The 17,853-nt window shown below is 34.1% G+C and overlaps 1 protein-coding gene across 1 annotated transcript in view; it reads right to left on the bottom strand.

Moving 5' to 3' along the window:
• Positions 1-17,853, bottom strand: part of LOC136027554 (5'-3' exoribonuclease 1-like) — a 153,157-nt gene that overhangs the window by 84,829 nt on the left and 50,475 nt on the right. The window contains exons 11-12 of the mRNA XM_065704922.1: positions 13,477-13,643; positions 6,658-6,901 (exon numbers count right to left, since the gene is read on the bottom strand). Coding sequence (XP_065560994.1) covers positions 6,658-6,901; positions 13,477-13,643 — 411 coding nt within the window. The remainder of the gene's footprint in view (positions 1-6,657; positions 6,902-13,476; positions 13,644-17,853) is intronic.

Consider the following 17,853-nt stretch of genomic DNA (forward strand, 5'->3'; position numbering starts at 1 on the left):
TTAATTTGGTTTTGGCCTCAAATTCTTGGTCAAATGCCAAAACGTGGCAGCTTGACCTTTATTAAGATTTAGAGAGGAGAAACACTGGTTCTATGCCTATCAACAAACAGCAGACAATCGCAAATATTTTCGACCAGTGACTAGGGTTTGTCTCACGCTCAGTGCTGATAAGAAAAAAAAAATTTAAAGACATTTAATTTAAGCTGCAAATATAGATGTACACGGTGCAAATTTTATCTTGACAATATCACATATATAATAGATCCATAATTGTCTTGGAATATTTTAAAAAATATGTTCACATACTTCTGGGGAAGAATGTAAAAATGGTCTGGTAGAACCTTCAAGCTTACGCTCAAACCTCAAATCGAAACAATTCAAATGACAAAGACAACAGAACTTGGATTTGTCAAAATTCCGAAGAAAAACTTAGAGATAATTTTTATAAAACTACTTCAGTCAAAAGTCACAATTATTTAAAAATTGGTATGCTGGTAATCATAGTTGACGCAAATCTAACATATGACAGTGCTAAAAATTTGTGCAACTTTTTATTATATCAGAAATTTTTTAACTGTAGCTTTGGAAACTGACAAAAAAAAACAAATCAAATCACACCCCCGAGAGAAGGTTTAATACTAGACTTTAACATTAAAAAAGAGTGAAATTATAGCTAAAAAGGTTTTCGGCAAAATTTTCAGGCATAAGTGACATCATTTTAAACGTTGTGTTGGCTTCAGGCTTACAACTCGAACTTCTTTCTAAAATTTTCTTAAGGCATAATACACTTTCATTTTTTATGTAGAATCAACACCTTATAGGATTTAGAGCCTCTCGGCGAAATTTCCTGATGTTTTCAGCAAAACCTCCGTTCAATTTGACCATTTTCATCTAGCACAGTGTCGAACGAAAACAGCAGGTCTGCAAGGAAACCTCCGTTCAATTTGACCATTTTCATCTAGCACAGAGTCGAAGGAAAACAGCAGGTCTGCAGGGAAATCTCCGTTCAATTTGATCATTTTCATCTAGCACAGGATGGAAGAAAAACAGCAGGTCTGCAGGGGAATCTCCGTTTAATTTAACCATTTTCATCTACAGAGGGTGGGAGGAAAACAGCAGGTCTGCAGGGAAATCTCCGTTCAATTTGAGCATTTTCATCTAGCACAGAGTCGAAGGAAAACAGCAGGTCTGCAAGGAAACCTCCGTTCAATTTGACCATTTTCATCTAGCACAGAGTCGAAGGAAAACAGCAGGTCTGCAGGGAAATCTCCGTTCAATTTGATCATTTTCATCTAGCACAGGATGGAAGAAAAACAGCAGGTCTGCAGGGGAATCTCCGTTTAATTTAACCATTTTCATCTAGCAGAGGGTGGGAGGAAAACAGCAGGTCTGCAGGGAAATCTCCGTTCAATTTGAGCATTTTCATCTAGCACAGAGTCGAAGGAAAACAGCAGGTCTGCAAGGAAATCTCCGTTCAATTTGACCATTTTCATCTAGCACAGAGTCGAAGGAAAACAGCAGGTCTGGAAGGAAATCTCCATTCAATCTGACCTTTTTCATCTAGGACAGAGTCGAAGGAAAACAGCAGGTCAGCAAGGAAATCTCCGTTCAATTTGACCATTTTCATCTAGCACAGGGTCGAAGGAAAAAAGCAGGTCTGCAGGGAAATCTCCGTTAAGTTTGACCATTTTCATCTAGCACAGAGTCGAAGGAAAACAGCAGGTCTGGAGGGAAATATCCGTTCATTCTGACCATTTTCATCAAGCACAGAGTCGAAGGAAAACAGCAGGTCTGCAAGGAAATCTCCGTTCAATTTGACCATTTTCATTTAGCACAGGGTTGAAGGAGAAAAGCACGTCTGCAGGGAAATCTCAGTTCAGTTTGACAATTTTCATCTAGCACAGGGACGAAGGAAAAAAGCAGGTCTACAGGGAAATCTGCGTTTAATTTGACCATTTTCATCTAGCAGAGGGTGGAAGGAAAACAGCAGGTCTGCAGGGAAATCTCCGTTCAATGTGACTGTTTTTATTTTTCACAGGGTCGAAGGAAAACAGCAGGTCTGGAGGGAAATCTCCGTTCAATCTGACCATTTTCTTGTAGCACAGAGTCGAAGGAAAACAGCAGGTCTGCAAAGAAATCTCCGTTCAATTTGGCCATTTTCATCTAGCACAGGGTTGAAGGAAAAAAGCACGTCTGCAGGGAACTCTCCGTTCAGTTGACAATTTTCATCTAGCATAGGGACGAAGGAAAAAAACAGGTCTACAGGGAAATCTGCTTTAATTTGACCATTTTCATCTAGCAGAGGGTGGAAGGAAAACAGCAGGTCTGCAGGGAAATCTCCGTTCAATGTGACTATTTTTATTTTTCACAGGGTCGAAGGAAAACAGCAGGCCTGCAGGGAAATCTCCGTTCAGTTTGATCATTTTTATCTAGCACTGGGTCGAAGGAAAAACAACATTTTAAATAACAAGATAAAATACAATAAGTATTGGATACAGCTTTTTGTTCCTGTTTGGAAGAATCAACCCCATAATTTCTTAACATTTACAAATCGCACTATATAGTGTTTGACACAGACCAGCTATAAACTTATGAGTGATCGAGGTGAAGAGTGCCAAATCAAACTACTTAAATAAAAAGACAGACCATACATTTTGATTAGAAAATTTGGATAGATTATTCGATGAAGATAGTAATGCCTTATAAAGAATCATATAAAAAAAAGCCTTGGCTATGAATATTACCCACCCAGAGCACAGGCGTAATGGATCACAGAGGAGAGCGATCAACCTCATGATACTTCCTGACTAAAACACTAAAGGGAATTATAAAAAACCAAATAAAATGAGTCTCTTAGTACGCAAGCGATACATCGGACGGTATAAAAGAAACCATTATTCCTGAAAAGTCAGTTCTAGCCAGGTGGCATAAGAATATGAAGATTTTGTATCAAGTTTTCTTAAGTTATAAGTTTACAATCAACTTTCAAGTTCTTTTTAGTTTCTTTGAACCTTGCATCGCTCTCTCGTTTTTTGGTGTTTTTATGGCACCTGGTATCTACCAAGTGGCATATAGGGATCGCAAATTCTGTCGGTCGGTCTGTCGGTCCCGGTTTTGCTAGTTTAGGCACTTCCAGGTAAGCTAGGACGGTGAAATTTGGCAGTCGTATCAGGAACTAGACCAGATTAAATTAGAAATTGTCGTTTATCCCGATTCGACCATCTGGGGGGTGGAATGGGGGGACGGTTAAATCGGAAAAATTAGACAAAAGACGTATTTGTAATTTACGAACAGGTAATAGGGTCTCCATGAAATTTTTATTTAGAAAGATATCATATCTTAGAGCTCTTATTTTAAATCCGGACCGAATCCGGTGACATTGGGGTAGTTGGGGAGGGGGACCTAAAATCTTAGAAAACGCTTTGGAGGGATTGGGATGACACTCGGCGGGAAAAATAAGCAGAAGTCCTAGATACGTGATTGACATAACCAGAACGGATGCGCTCTATTTGGGGGAGTTAGGGGAGGGGTAATTCTGAAAAATTAAAAAAAATGAGGTATTTTCAACTTACGAAGGAGTGATCGGATCTTAATAAAATTTTATATTTAGAATGGCCTCGTAACTCAGATATCTTATTTTAAATCCCGACTGGATCCAGCGTCGTTGAGGGGGGGGGGAGAAGTTGGGGGGAACTGGAAATCTTGGAAAAAACTTGAAGCAGAGAGATCAGGATGAAACCTGATGGGAAGAATAAAAACAAGTCCAAGATACGTGACTGACATAACCGGACCGGATCCGCTCTCTTTGGTGGAGTTTGGGGGGGGGGATAATTCGGAAAAATTTGAAAAAATGAGGTATTTGTAACTTACGAACGGGTGTTCAGATCTTAATGAAATTTGATATTTAGAAGGATCTTGTGCTTTAGAGCTCTCTTTTTAAATCCCTACCAGATACGGTGAGGTTGGGGGGATTTGGAGGTGGAAACCGGAATTCTTGGAAAACGTGAACATTGAGGTATCTTTATCTTGCGAATGGGTGGTCGAATCTTAATGAAGCTTAATATATGGAAGTATCTTTTGTCTCAGATGCTCCATTTTCAATGTGAATCGGATCCAGGGACATAGGGGGTTGGAGGGGGGAAACCGGAAATCTCGGAAAACTCTTAGAGTGGAGGAATCGGGATGGTGATTGACATAACGCAACCGTACTGGATCTGCTCTCTTTGGGGGAGTTAGGGGGTGGGGTTCAGTGCTTTGGCGAGTTTGGTGCTTCTGGACGTGCTAGGACGACGAAAATTGGTAGGCTTGTCAGGGAGCTGCACAAATTGACTTGATTAAGTCGTTTTGCTCGATTCGACCATCTGGGGGGCTGAAGGGAGATGAAAAATTTGAAAAAATGAAGTATTTATAACTTACGAGTAGGTGATTGGATCTTAATGAATTTTGATATTTAGAGGGATTTCGTGACTCAGAGCTCTTATTTTAAATCCCGACCGGCTTTAAGGCTCTGATTTTCCTTTTAAATCAATCTATTGATTCTTAGAATTTTGCTAGAGCTCATACCATACGAGCTCTTGGCTCTTCCGGCCTCGTCACAAGTGCCATATGAGCTCTTAGCTCTTGTTTATTTCTGACAACTGATTTATTTTCATCTTTGACTACCTTTTTAAGCATTTTTTTTTAGCCTTAACTGAAAAATATTTGCTATTGTTCCCTTTTAATTTTGTGTATGTTTGTGCACTTTTTAAACCTCTCATTTATCTTAGGTCAATTTTGGCATTGTCTACTTTGAAATCCATTCCGATAAAAAACCATATTGCATAAATGATCAATTTTAGTTACCGTTATGTTATTACATTATTTCTACATCTTTTAAGGTTTACGGCCAATGAACCTTCAATTAACTTTTCATCTCGGCTGTTACTATAGTTTAGAAAAAAATCCTACTTCCCCCTTAAAAGTTAAAATTTCAATTAATTGTTTGACCAAGTAACTAAAATTGCTGAAGTCGAAAACTAAATTGCTGTGACAAGTGAAAGTTGTTCAGGTTTGTTGAAAATGCAAGCGTTGAATGTTTTGCGAGGCTTAGGCAGTATTACTCGTCCATGGTAGTACTTCCGAGACACGGACGGGACGAGCAGAATAAAAAAAATTACAAACTTTCTTAATTTATTGTTGCTTTCAAGCTGCTTTTTTCTCATAATGGACACGACGTTCCATGTCCATGTACACTTGACTTTTAGTCTCAGGATGATAAACATCAGGATTGGCTTGATTCACTTACATAAATTTATATCTGAATCACTTATTAAGAATTTCTTCTAGTGATTAGAACAGAGTCAAATGATAGAAAATTTACCAAAATTTTAAACCCTACCATAAGCAACCACCCAGTGAAAACTGGCATAACGACTTGTCAGACCCAGAGTGCATCAAGAACAATCCACAGCGTACAGTAAAGAGGATATATAATAAGATAGTTAAGTGAGTGAGATCAAAAATTCTGAAAAAGAAGTTACCTACCATCTGACGTCAATCTCTAGAACTGGATAGCAAACTAGGTGTAACAGTAGAAAATAATTTTATTAATTAATAATATTAATAAAAATATTAATTAATTTTATTAATTAATTTTGGAAAATAATAACAGTAGAAAAACAACTCCTGTGAATAATGATGTTTAAATAGTCTTTATTTTTATATCAACAAAAAATAAGCTTGTATTTGTAACTAAATTTTAGAATCCAAATACATGCTTAAGGTCACTAATGCTAGGTACAAGCTTCAATTTTTAAACATCTAGTTCAGACACACCAAAACAGATTCATTTTTTATTTAAAAAGAAAAACGCTTATATTTGTTATTAAATTCTACAATATGATCATGTGCTTGACGTCACTATTACCAGATACCAGCTATTCAATTATTTTGGGCACATCTAAACACGGAGACGAAAATACTTTGGAGAAATAAATCCAGTTTTCGGATTATCAATTTTCTGACAAAACTTTGATAATAACTTTTGAAAATTCATAGCTAATATATATCTCTTAGAAAAGTCGCTTTAATTAGCAAAATAAATGTGAACATTGGCAATATAGTTCTCAAAAACTCCATAAACTGCTGTTTCATTTTAGTATCTTTTACCTTTTCCCAAGTGAAATCCTCAATTTGTAGCTGAAAACCTTTACAGACAGTACTGTCGGTATACACATATAGGTAATTACGAATATCTATTATTAAAACCTCGTCCTAATTAGGTTATTCTATGCATTTCTGTGTGACAAGACCTCTCATTTTTAACCCAACTGATCATATTCTAATGTGTTTAGCATAAAAAGAATATGCCAATATTCGCATCTAATCCACATTCTAGAAACTTCGACACGAAAGAGGTGTTGGCTTAAGAATAGTTGGTTTATACATGCTTCTATAATAATTTGGTGTTTGAAAACCAATAAACAATTTGCTTAAATAAAAAATAGGCATAACCTAATTTTTCTAATTTTCAGCCCACGAATAATCTTTAAAAAAAAGGGAATCTTTGAACGTATTAAACTTACTAAATATGCATTGGTGCTTTTTAACCTTAGATGCTTTTCATATACGAGTTGATACAAGCCCTTTTTTTTACTTTCGATCTATTTTAGTACTTACCTCTTTTTCAAGAGTTACCAATCCAGCATTTCCCACAACATATGAACGACCACATAGTTTTCTGGCATAGATCAGGACATCTGTATCTCCAATTTTGATCCCAAGTCTATTGAGACAATGCTCTTGTATTGTTTTTTCCTGGAATTCCCAAGCTTGCTGTAAGTCATCACTCATGGGCGTTGAGATAATTTGTCCAGTCGGATCCTTTGCAAAATGAATAGAGCGATCTGCCAGAGCGGCAACCCTGTAAATAAATGAGCAAATGAGGATCGGGTTTGAGGAGGCGCTCTAAAATCAAACAGTCCATGGATACAAACTATAAGTAGACTGCCACCCATACCAAATAGTAACAAAAATATAAATCCCATATATGCATAATATACATATATACATATATATATATATATATATATATATATATATATATATATATATATATATATATATATATATATATATATATATATATATATATATATATATATATATATATATATATATATATATATATATATATATATATATATATATATATATATATATATATATATATATATATATATATATATATATATATATATATATATATATATATATATATATATATATATATATATATATATATATATATATATATATATATATATATAATATATATAATATATATATATATATATATATATATTTATGCATATAAATAATATATATATATAATTATATATGTATTATATATATGTATATATGTATATATATGTATATATATGTATATATGTATATATGTATATTTCAGTTTTATGCAAGGTTTTACGCAAACTTTTGACATAAAAGCTTGTATATGACTGAAAAAGCTGATTCGCAAAGCTAACTGAATCTTTCAGATAAAAAGGAATTTCAGACACTCACCAGTGAATGTCGACATTAACCAGATTTCTGACATTCATAGCAATATATATATATATATATATATATATATATATATATATATATATATATATATATATATATATATATATATATATATATATATATATATATATATATATATATATGTATATATTTTATCTATTAATTACATTGCACAAATTATCTATTAATTACATTACATTGCAACATATACCACTCAAAACACATATACAAGAACACATACCAATTAAAAAAAAAATAACAATATAGATCAAGAAATAAAATGCTACCAACTAAAAATAAATATTATTAAAAAAAAATTAATGATACAACAATGGTAGCACCCTAGTCTAAGCAGAGCATCTTCTATAAGCGTCGCCAATAGTAGAAATAGTTCATTTTTGACTCACATTATATACAAAAAATTACACTTCTGGCAACAACGTAAAATGACATAAAATTGTTGAAAATGATAATTCGTTTGAACAAGATGAAATATTTTTTCAACCGCATAAACTTGACTTTTTTTTAACATCAAACGCGACAAGACTAAGAGCACAAGCCGAAATAACGCAAATTCACAATTGCTGAAAACAAATAACTTGGCTATCAAATGTGATGCTAAAGAAAAAGGCATTAAAAATGTCTGAAGTAATGATTAACGGAAACAAAGAAATATGCAGTTAGAAGACTTGAGACAACGAGGATCACAACGAATAAAAACGAAAGAAAGAGCAAAGAAAGATTTGGTTAGAAAACTTGCGGCAACGAAAATCATAACGAATCAAAAACAAAATGAAGCACAAAAAAAATCGGTTAGAGGACAAACGAAATCGAGAAGAACACCACCGTCGGAATGTTCGACAGGAACAATCTATGCCACAAAACTCAGTACTAACCTACAAAGATGCAGTAAACAACGCAATGTTAATTACAAGTCATTGGGGCCCTTCATTTTCCCGAGGAAAGAGTAGCCGACAAATGTGATTAATTTGGAGTTCCTCCTTGCTTGGTCGCATTGTATTTTCACCTCCACAATTTCTAAATAAATTGGTTTGTCTTATTTTACGACTTCATTGGCTCTCTAACGGGTTTCACAAACAAATCACAGAGAATCATAAAAATACAAGCCTGCCACGTGCCGAGAGCCAAGATCCGAGCTTCGCTAGGTACGAGGCATTGTCTCGTATTAAACGACAACGTAGCTTGTAAGTTCTGCTACCACATGAGAATGAACGACGAACACATAATACTGCGTGGAAGGAAGCATTGAACACTCCCAATTAAACCTCTTTTTGTTAATATTATAAGCTAATATTATATAAAGTTAATATTATAAATATTATATTTGTAAATATTATTTTTTATTATATAAACGACCAGTTACGGAATTTTTAGTTCATATTGTCAACTAATGTTTTTCAAGTGGACGTTTTCCAACTTGCTTAAAGTCTGCACATGTTTTAGCCCTGTATAAAGGTGATCAAACAGTTCGTGGTAACGAACTGTAGTAAGGAGCGATCCGGCTCAATAGTAACCAAAACTCTAAAAAATTGAATTTTGATATAAATAGCTACATCAAAAGAATCGCATTTTAATGCTGATTTTAAATATATAAGTTTCATCAAGTTTAGTCTTAGCCATCAAAAGTTACGAGCCTGAGAAAATTTGCCTTATTTAGGAAAATAGGGGGAAACACCCCCTAAAAGTCGTAGGATCTTAACGAAAATGACACCATCAGATTCAGCGTATCAGAGAACCCTACTGTAGAAGTTTCAAGCTCCTATCTACAAAAATGTGGAATTTTGCATTTTTTGCCAGAAGACAAATCACGGGTGCGTGTTTATTTGTTTGTTTTTTTGTTTGTTTTTTTCCCCAGGGGTCATCGTATCGACCAAGTGGTCCTAGAATGTCGCAAGAGGGCTCATTCTAACGGAAATGAAAAGTTCTAGTGCCCTTTTTAAGTGACCAAAAAAATTGGAGGGCATCTAGGCCCCCTCCCACGCTCATTTTTTTCCCAAAGTCAACGGATCAAAATTTTGAGATAGCCATTTTGTTTGGCATAGTCGAAAATCTTAATAACTATGTTTTTGGGGATGACTTACTCCCCCACAGTCCCTGGGGGAGGGGTTGCAAGTTACAAACTACAACCAGTGTTTACATATAATAATGGTTATTGGGAAGTGTACAGACGTTTTCAGGGGGATCTTTTTGGTTTTGGGAGTAGGGTTGAGGGAGGGGGCTATGTGGGAGGATCTTTCCTTGGAGAAATATGCCATGGGGGAAAAAATTCAATGAAAAGGGCGCAGGATTTTCTAGCATTACTATAAAAAAAAAAAAAAAACAATGAAAAAATAAACATGAAAACGTTTTTTCAAATGAAAGTAAGGAATAGCATTGAAATTTAAAACAAACAGAGATTATTACGCATATGAAGGGTTCTAAAAATACTTTAGCATAAAGAGCGAGGTATTTAGGAGGGGATAAATACCTCACTCTTTATCCTAAAATATTTTTAGTGATTTCAACTATTTATTCTACGGCCTATTTGATTCAGGGGTCATTTTTAAGAATTGGATCAAAACTTACGATTTAGTGTAAAGAGCGAGGTATTAATGAGGGTGCAAACCCCCTCGTACACATAATAAAAATATAAGAATATAAAAGTTTGTTACGTAAGTTAATTCTTAAGTTACGTATATTTTTTACTAATAAAAACGTTCGTTGAATATTAAAAGTTCTAGTAGCCTTTTTAAGTAACCGAAAAATTGGAGGGCAGCTAGGCCTCCTTCCCCACCCCTTATTTCTCAAAATCGTCTGATCAAAACTAAGAGAAAGCCATTTAGCCAAAAAAAAAATTAATATACTAATTTCATTTCAATAATTTATGTGCGGAGAGCCAAAATCAAACATGCATTAATTCAAAAACGTTCAGAAATTAAATAAAAAAAACTAGTTTTTTTAACTGAAAGTAAGGAGCGACATTAAAACTTAAAACGAACAGAAATTACTCCGTATATGAAATGGGTTGTCCCCTCCGCAGTCCCACGCTCTTTACGCTAAAGTTTTTAGTTGTTTTAAAAAGTAGAATTGTGGCAAAGAGTCAAACTTTAGCGTAAAGAGCGTGGGACTGCGGAGGGGACAACCCATTTCATATACGGAGTAATTTCTGTTCGTTTTAAGTTTTAATGTCGCTCCTTACTTTCAGTTAAAAAAACTAGTTTTTTTTATTTAATGACGTGAAAGATCAAACTCCAGGCCAATATCGATCCTATCTTCATTCACTAAAGTAATTGATCCCTGTTTTACAACTTTGTAGCATATAAGAGGGGATGGTTTAATGACCTTCAGCTTGGGTTTAGGAAAGGTCATAGCAGTGAACCTGCAATTCTATCACTCACACAGTTTATACTCCACACTTTGGATAAAATGAAATTTTGGCTACTATATTTATCGATATAAAAAAGGCGTTAGATACTATTTGTCATGCAACTTTGCTTTGTAAGCTGGATAACTATGGTATATGTGGACCTGCAAGTTTTCTGATTGAATCATATTATAACTAGGCGCAGTCAGTTTGTGGATGCTTCCTCATCACTGCTTGGTATTACTGGTCAAGTCGATGTTCCTCAAGAGTCCATACTTGGACCTCTACTCTTTCTTATTTATGTTAACGACATCAATAGGGCGCTGGAAGATCTTAGGCTAAACGTTCTATTCGCAGACGATACAGCCTGCACAGTGTGCAGTGCTGATGAAATGTCGCTCAAAAAGAATATGTTAGTAGCTTTTGAGAGGATAGAAACTTGGTTTAATTATGTTAGTTTAATTTATGTTATGTTAATTTATTTATTTATGTTATGTTATTTATTTATGTTATGTTAATTTAATTTATGTTAGTTTAAATTATCTGTTAATATGTCAAAAACCAAGTACATGATTTTCTCTCGCACTGGCCAGTCACTACCTGAATTTCGTAGATTACCCATAGATTAATCTACTTATTTAGAGCCTGTATCTACTATGAGCGCTAGTTGGTTAACATTTGGGTGTGCTAGTTCATCATAATTTGAGTTTGAAGGAACACATTGCGAAATTGCGGATGAAGTTGCGAAGGAATGTTGGATTATTGTGGCGTTTGAGTTTTATTCTATCTTTTCATGCAATGAGATCGGTATATTTTGTCCTAGTCCATTCTTATCTGAGTTATTGTCCCATGATTTTCCTGAATACGTTTGAAACTCATATAAAACCACTTCAAAGACAGCAAAATAAAGCATTGCGTACCCTAAAAACTTTTATACCCTCCCCAATATTCCTACCATAAAAATCACCAATTAAAAGTATATATTCTTTCCTTAAAATATTACCTGTGGAATTTCTATTTAATAGATACTATTATCTTTTGATGGAATGATGTTTTGTCTTTTCATGGAATGAAGTATTTTTATAAAATATTTTTTTTCTTTTTATTTATGTATAAATGAGTGTGATTGTGTGCAATTACAGTAATATATTATGTAATGTATTATTTTGTTTTTATTTATTATTGGTTGCCCGGTAATACGAGCTAGACTCTCAGCCGGGCATACCGTTTTCGTAGTGGTATTTAGTTTGTAAATAAAAAGAACCTGAACAATTGTGTATATATGTGTTTATTTTGCCTAGAAATGAGCTACATAGTTTTTGTTTCTGAAAACTGGCATACTGACATCTGTAGCCACAAAAAAAATGAAAAAAAAATCCGATGCAATGTTCGTTTTAACGCGTGTCATTTAAGAATAATACAGAAAACAATCGACCCTCGTAGCAACAGATTTATCCAACAAACGAAGGGTTACCCCTTTTGGAGTGGGGGGGGGTATCAGAATTATTCACTCAGATAGTGAAACACACATTGTTTTATCCCCAAGTTTATACACTTTGAGCATTTCATCTGTTTCCACTGTCAGTAGCCAAGAAAAAAAATACTTTGAAACAATCCTGGGAGAAATATTACATATAATTAAGTGATTTAATAGGAATTTCGCTTACAGGACAAACATATGCTTCCAATAAAACAAAGTTGAAAGGGCAAATTGATAAGGCTTCGCTTACATAGGACAAATCAATAAACATAATTTGGGAAGACTTCAAAATAAATCTTTTGCATTTTATTGCATTAAGCAATTATTTTAAAATTCATTAAATTAAATTAATACATTAATTAAATTAATGATCAATTATTTTAAAAGGTGTAGGATTACTCCTCTTTTTTTACAAAGGGGAGGGCAACCTGTTCCCTTGGATACTTAAATAATCAAGTTTTATTGACGAATTTCGACGAGTTGACGAGTTTTAAATAAATCTGTATGCGCGTTTCATGTCTTTTTTATCAAATTTACATAAGGTTGTCTAAGGAGGAAAGGCTCTTTGGGACAATTTTTGGGGGTAAGGTCCTTTAGAACAGCCTTTGAACGGGGGGGGGGGGGGGTTACCTTAAACATTTTATACTTAAGCGAAAAGTGTAGGTCTTCAAAATTATCAGGCAAAATATACTTAGGCATTAGTTAGGGAAATATACTTATACTTTCTTTTAATGGACATAAGTACTATAATAAGTACAAAAACTAAGACATAAGATTTGAGTAGGATTAAGGTGTAGGCATAAGGTGTAATAATCAGGTAAATAAATTTGATTCCGTATAATCACAAACAACATTGAAACTAGGCCATTTCTTCTACTCTTTTTCATGTTTACGTTGTGTTCTCTGCCATTCATATACATAAACTTTTTAGAAATTTCTAACGGTATAAATATTTAAAATAGAGAAGATCTAGACGTATTTGTCAAAATTGAGTGGGGCAACTGTCCCCCTAAGGTATAAGGCATAAATTTCCAAGATGATTAGATGAAAATGAAGAAAGCAAACTTACTTGGCTTCTGTAAGATGGGGCCATTCAATAAAGATAACTGAATCTATAAGTTTCTCTGCTAAGGCCTTCAAATCTGTGAATCTCTTTTTCTCCAGGAGCTCCAAAATCATGTTTTCGCCCATTGAAGGCTGTTGAAAAACCTTTACTTTTGCATGCTTCAGATAAGACTGGAATTAGAAAAAAGAAAATATTTAGAAAACTAACATTTGAATTTGTACAGAGCCTGTGTCCTAGGCTAATTTGTTCTTGTTGTTATACAGTCATCGTGGAGGTGCCATCGCTGAAGATTAACCTTGTGGTAGCATCAATAAAGAATAAAGGATGAAGGAACAAGAATAAAAGAAGAATAAAGGAACAAAAGAATAAGTCACCGTTTGGCATTTTGTCACATAATTTTTTGAATTTTTGTCGCATAAAAACGTTAAATTCGTGTGCCATTTTCTCACCAGTTCTGAATGTCTAGATCTTATCAGTATATGCGTTTCCAAAGGCAGTACATTAATATAGTATCAAATTCCCCTTCTTGTATATCCTCTCCCTCTTGTACAAAAAAAAACGACATATAGGGCTGATTGAACACAGCAAAAGGTATAAAACAAACACTATTATACAAGATTTGATACTGTAGCGGTAAGATGCTTGCCTGTGACTGTGGTAACTGAGGTTCGTATCTTCAATAAGACAAATTCAATTAGAAGACTAAAAGTCGAAAATAATTAATATGAATATATAAGCTTAATAAACTTTATATATTTGGAATCAGCACAAAAAGCCAATTCTTTTTATGTATTTATTGTTATCAAAATTCTACGTTCGATTTTCGGTTAAAATTGGTTCCAATCACTTATTACTTGCAGGTCGTTGCCACGAACTGTTTGATACTCATTTTGACGATAAGTTCATCTATTTTTCCGTTATCAAGTGATAAAAACAGACAAGTAAATTTACCTATATTGTAGATAAATATACCTTTTCTCACTTTTCCCTTCAATTACTTTATAATTTTCAATGGATTTCAGCCTTCAGATAAAATGAAAATATGGATTTTCACACATATACAAATGCTTTAAATCCCCCCCCCCCTCTTCGTCTGATGAGTCAAAAAAAACGACAGAATACCAGAATCTACGAATTTTTTATTGCCCCCACAATACACAGATAAACGACATTCGGTTTAGCCATCCCTAGTAGAGTAGTAAAATTCTTCTCTGTAACTTGGGCGGCTAATGTTCCATTCCCATTCGGTGCTTTTTCTGCGGTGTCCCCCCCTCCTTAGCAGGCCTATGACTCTTTGTGATGCTTAGAGCCATATATTTACCGTATTTTACCTTTTCATATAACAATATTTTCTTGGTATTGCGTCATCGTTTTTCATTATCACTTCCGTGAAAAAATGTTATCGCTATCTAAAAAAAAAGAAGCGACAGAGCTAGCAAATAAAACTGTCAGGAATCAAGTCAAACATCAATTCCTGGAAATTTCAGTAAGTTTCATTCACGTTTTCAAAAAAAAAATTCACTGTTAATGTGTTATTTTTTTTCTTTTTTTTGACAGGTCAGTTGGATTCATCGCTGTTGAATTTTCATAGTGTACTTATGGTTTTACATATGCCCTCATTTTTATTCATTTTACTTATATTACTTATTTTTACTTATTTTGCTCACATTTTGCTTATGTACTTATGTTTGAGTACTTAAGTACTCATTTTATTCATTGTGCTCATTTTATTTGACAGGCCAGTTTGGTTCATCGCTGTAGGCAATGTTTTAATATTTCACTTATGTACCTATGTTGTTTTTTGTTTTTTTATACAATATAGGCTAGCTGACTGGAGATAGCTAGCCTATATATAACAGCTATATAACAGCTATTCTATTCACGTTGTCTAATTTCTTTTTTATATTAAGGAAAATATGTCTGGAAAGAGATTGTTTATCCTAGCCATTGAAGTTTTAAAATTTCTTTAAATCCATTACAATTCTTAATATGCTTTCTGACCCTCCGCGTCGTAAATTCTTAGTATACAGATCAGGCACGTACGCAGGAATTTTTTTCGGGGGGGGGGGGGGGCAAAACCTTCGAAACAGCAGATATAAAGTAGCACTTTTTTTATTTAGTAATGCAAAAACCACGTATATCGGAAAATACAGATTAACTTTAATCTGTAGTATTGTAGTGGATGGGGGGAAGAAGACTGAAGCCTCAAAAGTACGTTTTAGGCTCAGGTTATGTTCATAGCGATTTAGAACCAATGATTAATCTATTATATCCCACTGAAAGGGAAATTTAGGGTTAACAGTGCAATATTGGTGCTGTGGGGGGTAGTTCTTCTATTGCAAAAACGTAGATATTAATGAAAATTGATAGTTTCCAAAATTGATCCATTAAAAGCTGTACTTTATCCTGAAAAGGGGGGATAAACGCCCTATTATCAAGGATAATTCTATTTTGCTGTGGAAAGCAAACTCTCTTTACAAAAAAAAAAAGTACAATTGCTAATTACTTCAAAGAGGGTAAAAAGTTAGACAGAAAATGGGTTAATAATTGGGCAGTGACTTGACCAGATAATTGCATGCTGTAAAATCCCCCAAAAAAGGCTTCACACATGTATCTAGATTCTTAATAAATGTCCTACTTTTGCCAGAAATCCCAAGAAACCATGGGGAAATTAAACATTTCACAAAATTTCGGGGGGGGGGGCCGAAGCCCCCCCCTTGCGTACGTTCCAGATACAGATGTGTTGCTTGTGTTAACTTTAAACTTTAGCTTGTACATTTTAAACTTCTTTAAACTTCCAAAATCAAGCACATTCTAAACATTGTCAAATATATCAGTTTTATAGAGTCATACATTGTTACCAGTCCTCCTATAATAATTGGTAACATAAGAGAATGATGTTAATGAGCCTTTGCAGTCTGAACCACGAGTTTGATTAGTTTAATAACACAAGAGAAGCTAATAGGTGCACCCATTTTAGTTTTGTCTCGATTCAAATGTTTATCTTTAAATGATGGGTTTAAAGTAAAGTCTTCCAGCAAAGGTAAAAAACATCGGAGAAGTAATTCATGCAGAAAAAATAAATTCAAGACTCAAGTATAAAAGCTAAACATTTCTCGTGATATGAATAAATTAAATCCCAAACGGCAAAATTGGATTGCATGCAACCACATCTTATTGCAATTAGAGTTGTTAGAAATAATGAGTCAATTTTATTAATTTAGTTACACCTTTAAAAGGAAAGTGAATTAGAGAAAATAAGAAAAGAATATAAAATAAGAAAATAAAGACTATATTCAGCATTGCCATGCACATTGATTCCTATCACCCCCCCCCCCCTTCTTCTGTCCATCATCAATGGTTACATTTCTGATTCTAGCTTCATATGGTCAAATACCAATTTCACATTTATTCTCTGAATAAAAAAATAAGAAAATAAAGACTATATTCAGCATTGCCATGCACATTGATTCCTATTACCCTCCCTTCTTCTGTCCATCATCAATGGTTACATTTCTGATTCTAGCTTCATATGGTCAAATACCAAATTCACATTTAATCTCTGAATAAAAAATAAGAAAATAAATACTTGATTCAGCATTAAAAATGGAATAGTTGTGGGCAAGTCAAGCCATGGCTAATTGTAGAAAAAGCCAAGACAGATAGTCCAATTAAGTGAGAAGAAAAACAGGGCATTAATTTTTCCCCCTTCATTACCGTTGTTATCATCTCCAAATTATGCTACACCTCTCATGCATGTCACTCCACAATGCCGAACTAGAGTCAACCTGTTGGAGGTTCTAGCTGGCTCATTCAAAAATCCCGTATAGTCCACTAGCAAAAGTTGCGAACCCCTTACTGTCGAAGATGATTATGAGCTAACAGTCGACTTTTGCTTAAAACTCCCCTCTATGTCTAACAATTGGTATCGGCCTATTTTTGGTTTCAGTGTGTACCTTACTAACCCCTTTAAACTTTCAAACTGGTATATCTCATGAAGGAATTTTTCTACCTAAAAATTGATGACATATACTTTGATCAGCTCATCAAGAGCTATAACTGCCGTCGAAAAAAAATCTATCTGTCTTAGTTCAAAAGTTGACTTTTTTGTCGTAGGCCAAGTTTCTAACGTCATCACTTAGAAAGAAGCAAAGGAAAACTCTAATTTCTTTAGCAATGGGAGAACTTCTAAAGTTTAAGAGGCACATCTAATACCATTTCTGTATTGGCCTATTTTTGGTTTCAGTGTGTACCTTACTACTGAAGTTGTCAACCCATTTAAACTTTCAAACTGATATATCTCATGAAGGAATTTTTCTACTTAAAAATGGATGACATATACTTTGATTAACTCATCAAGAGCTATCGACTGCCGTCGAA

Source organism: Artemia franciscana, chromosome 5, assembly GCF_032884065.1.
Source record: "Artemia franciscana chromosome 5, ASM3288406v1, whole genome shotgun sequence".
Taxonomy (NCBI): Eukaryota; Metazoa; Arthropoda; class Branchiopoda; order Anostraca; family Artemiidae; genus Artemia; species Artemia franciscana.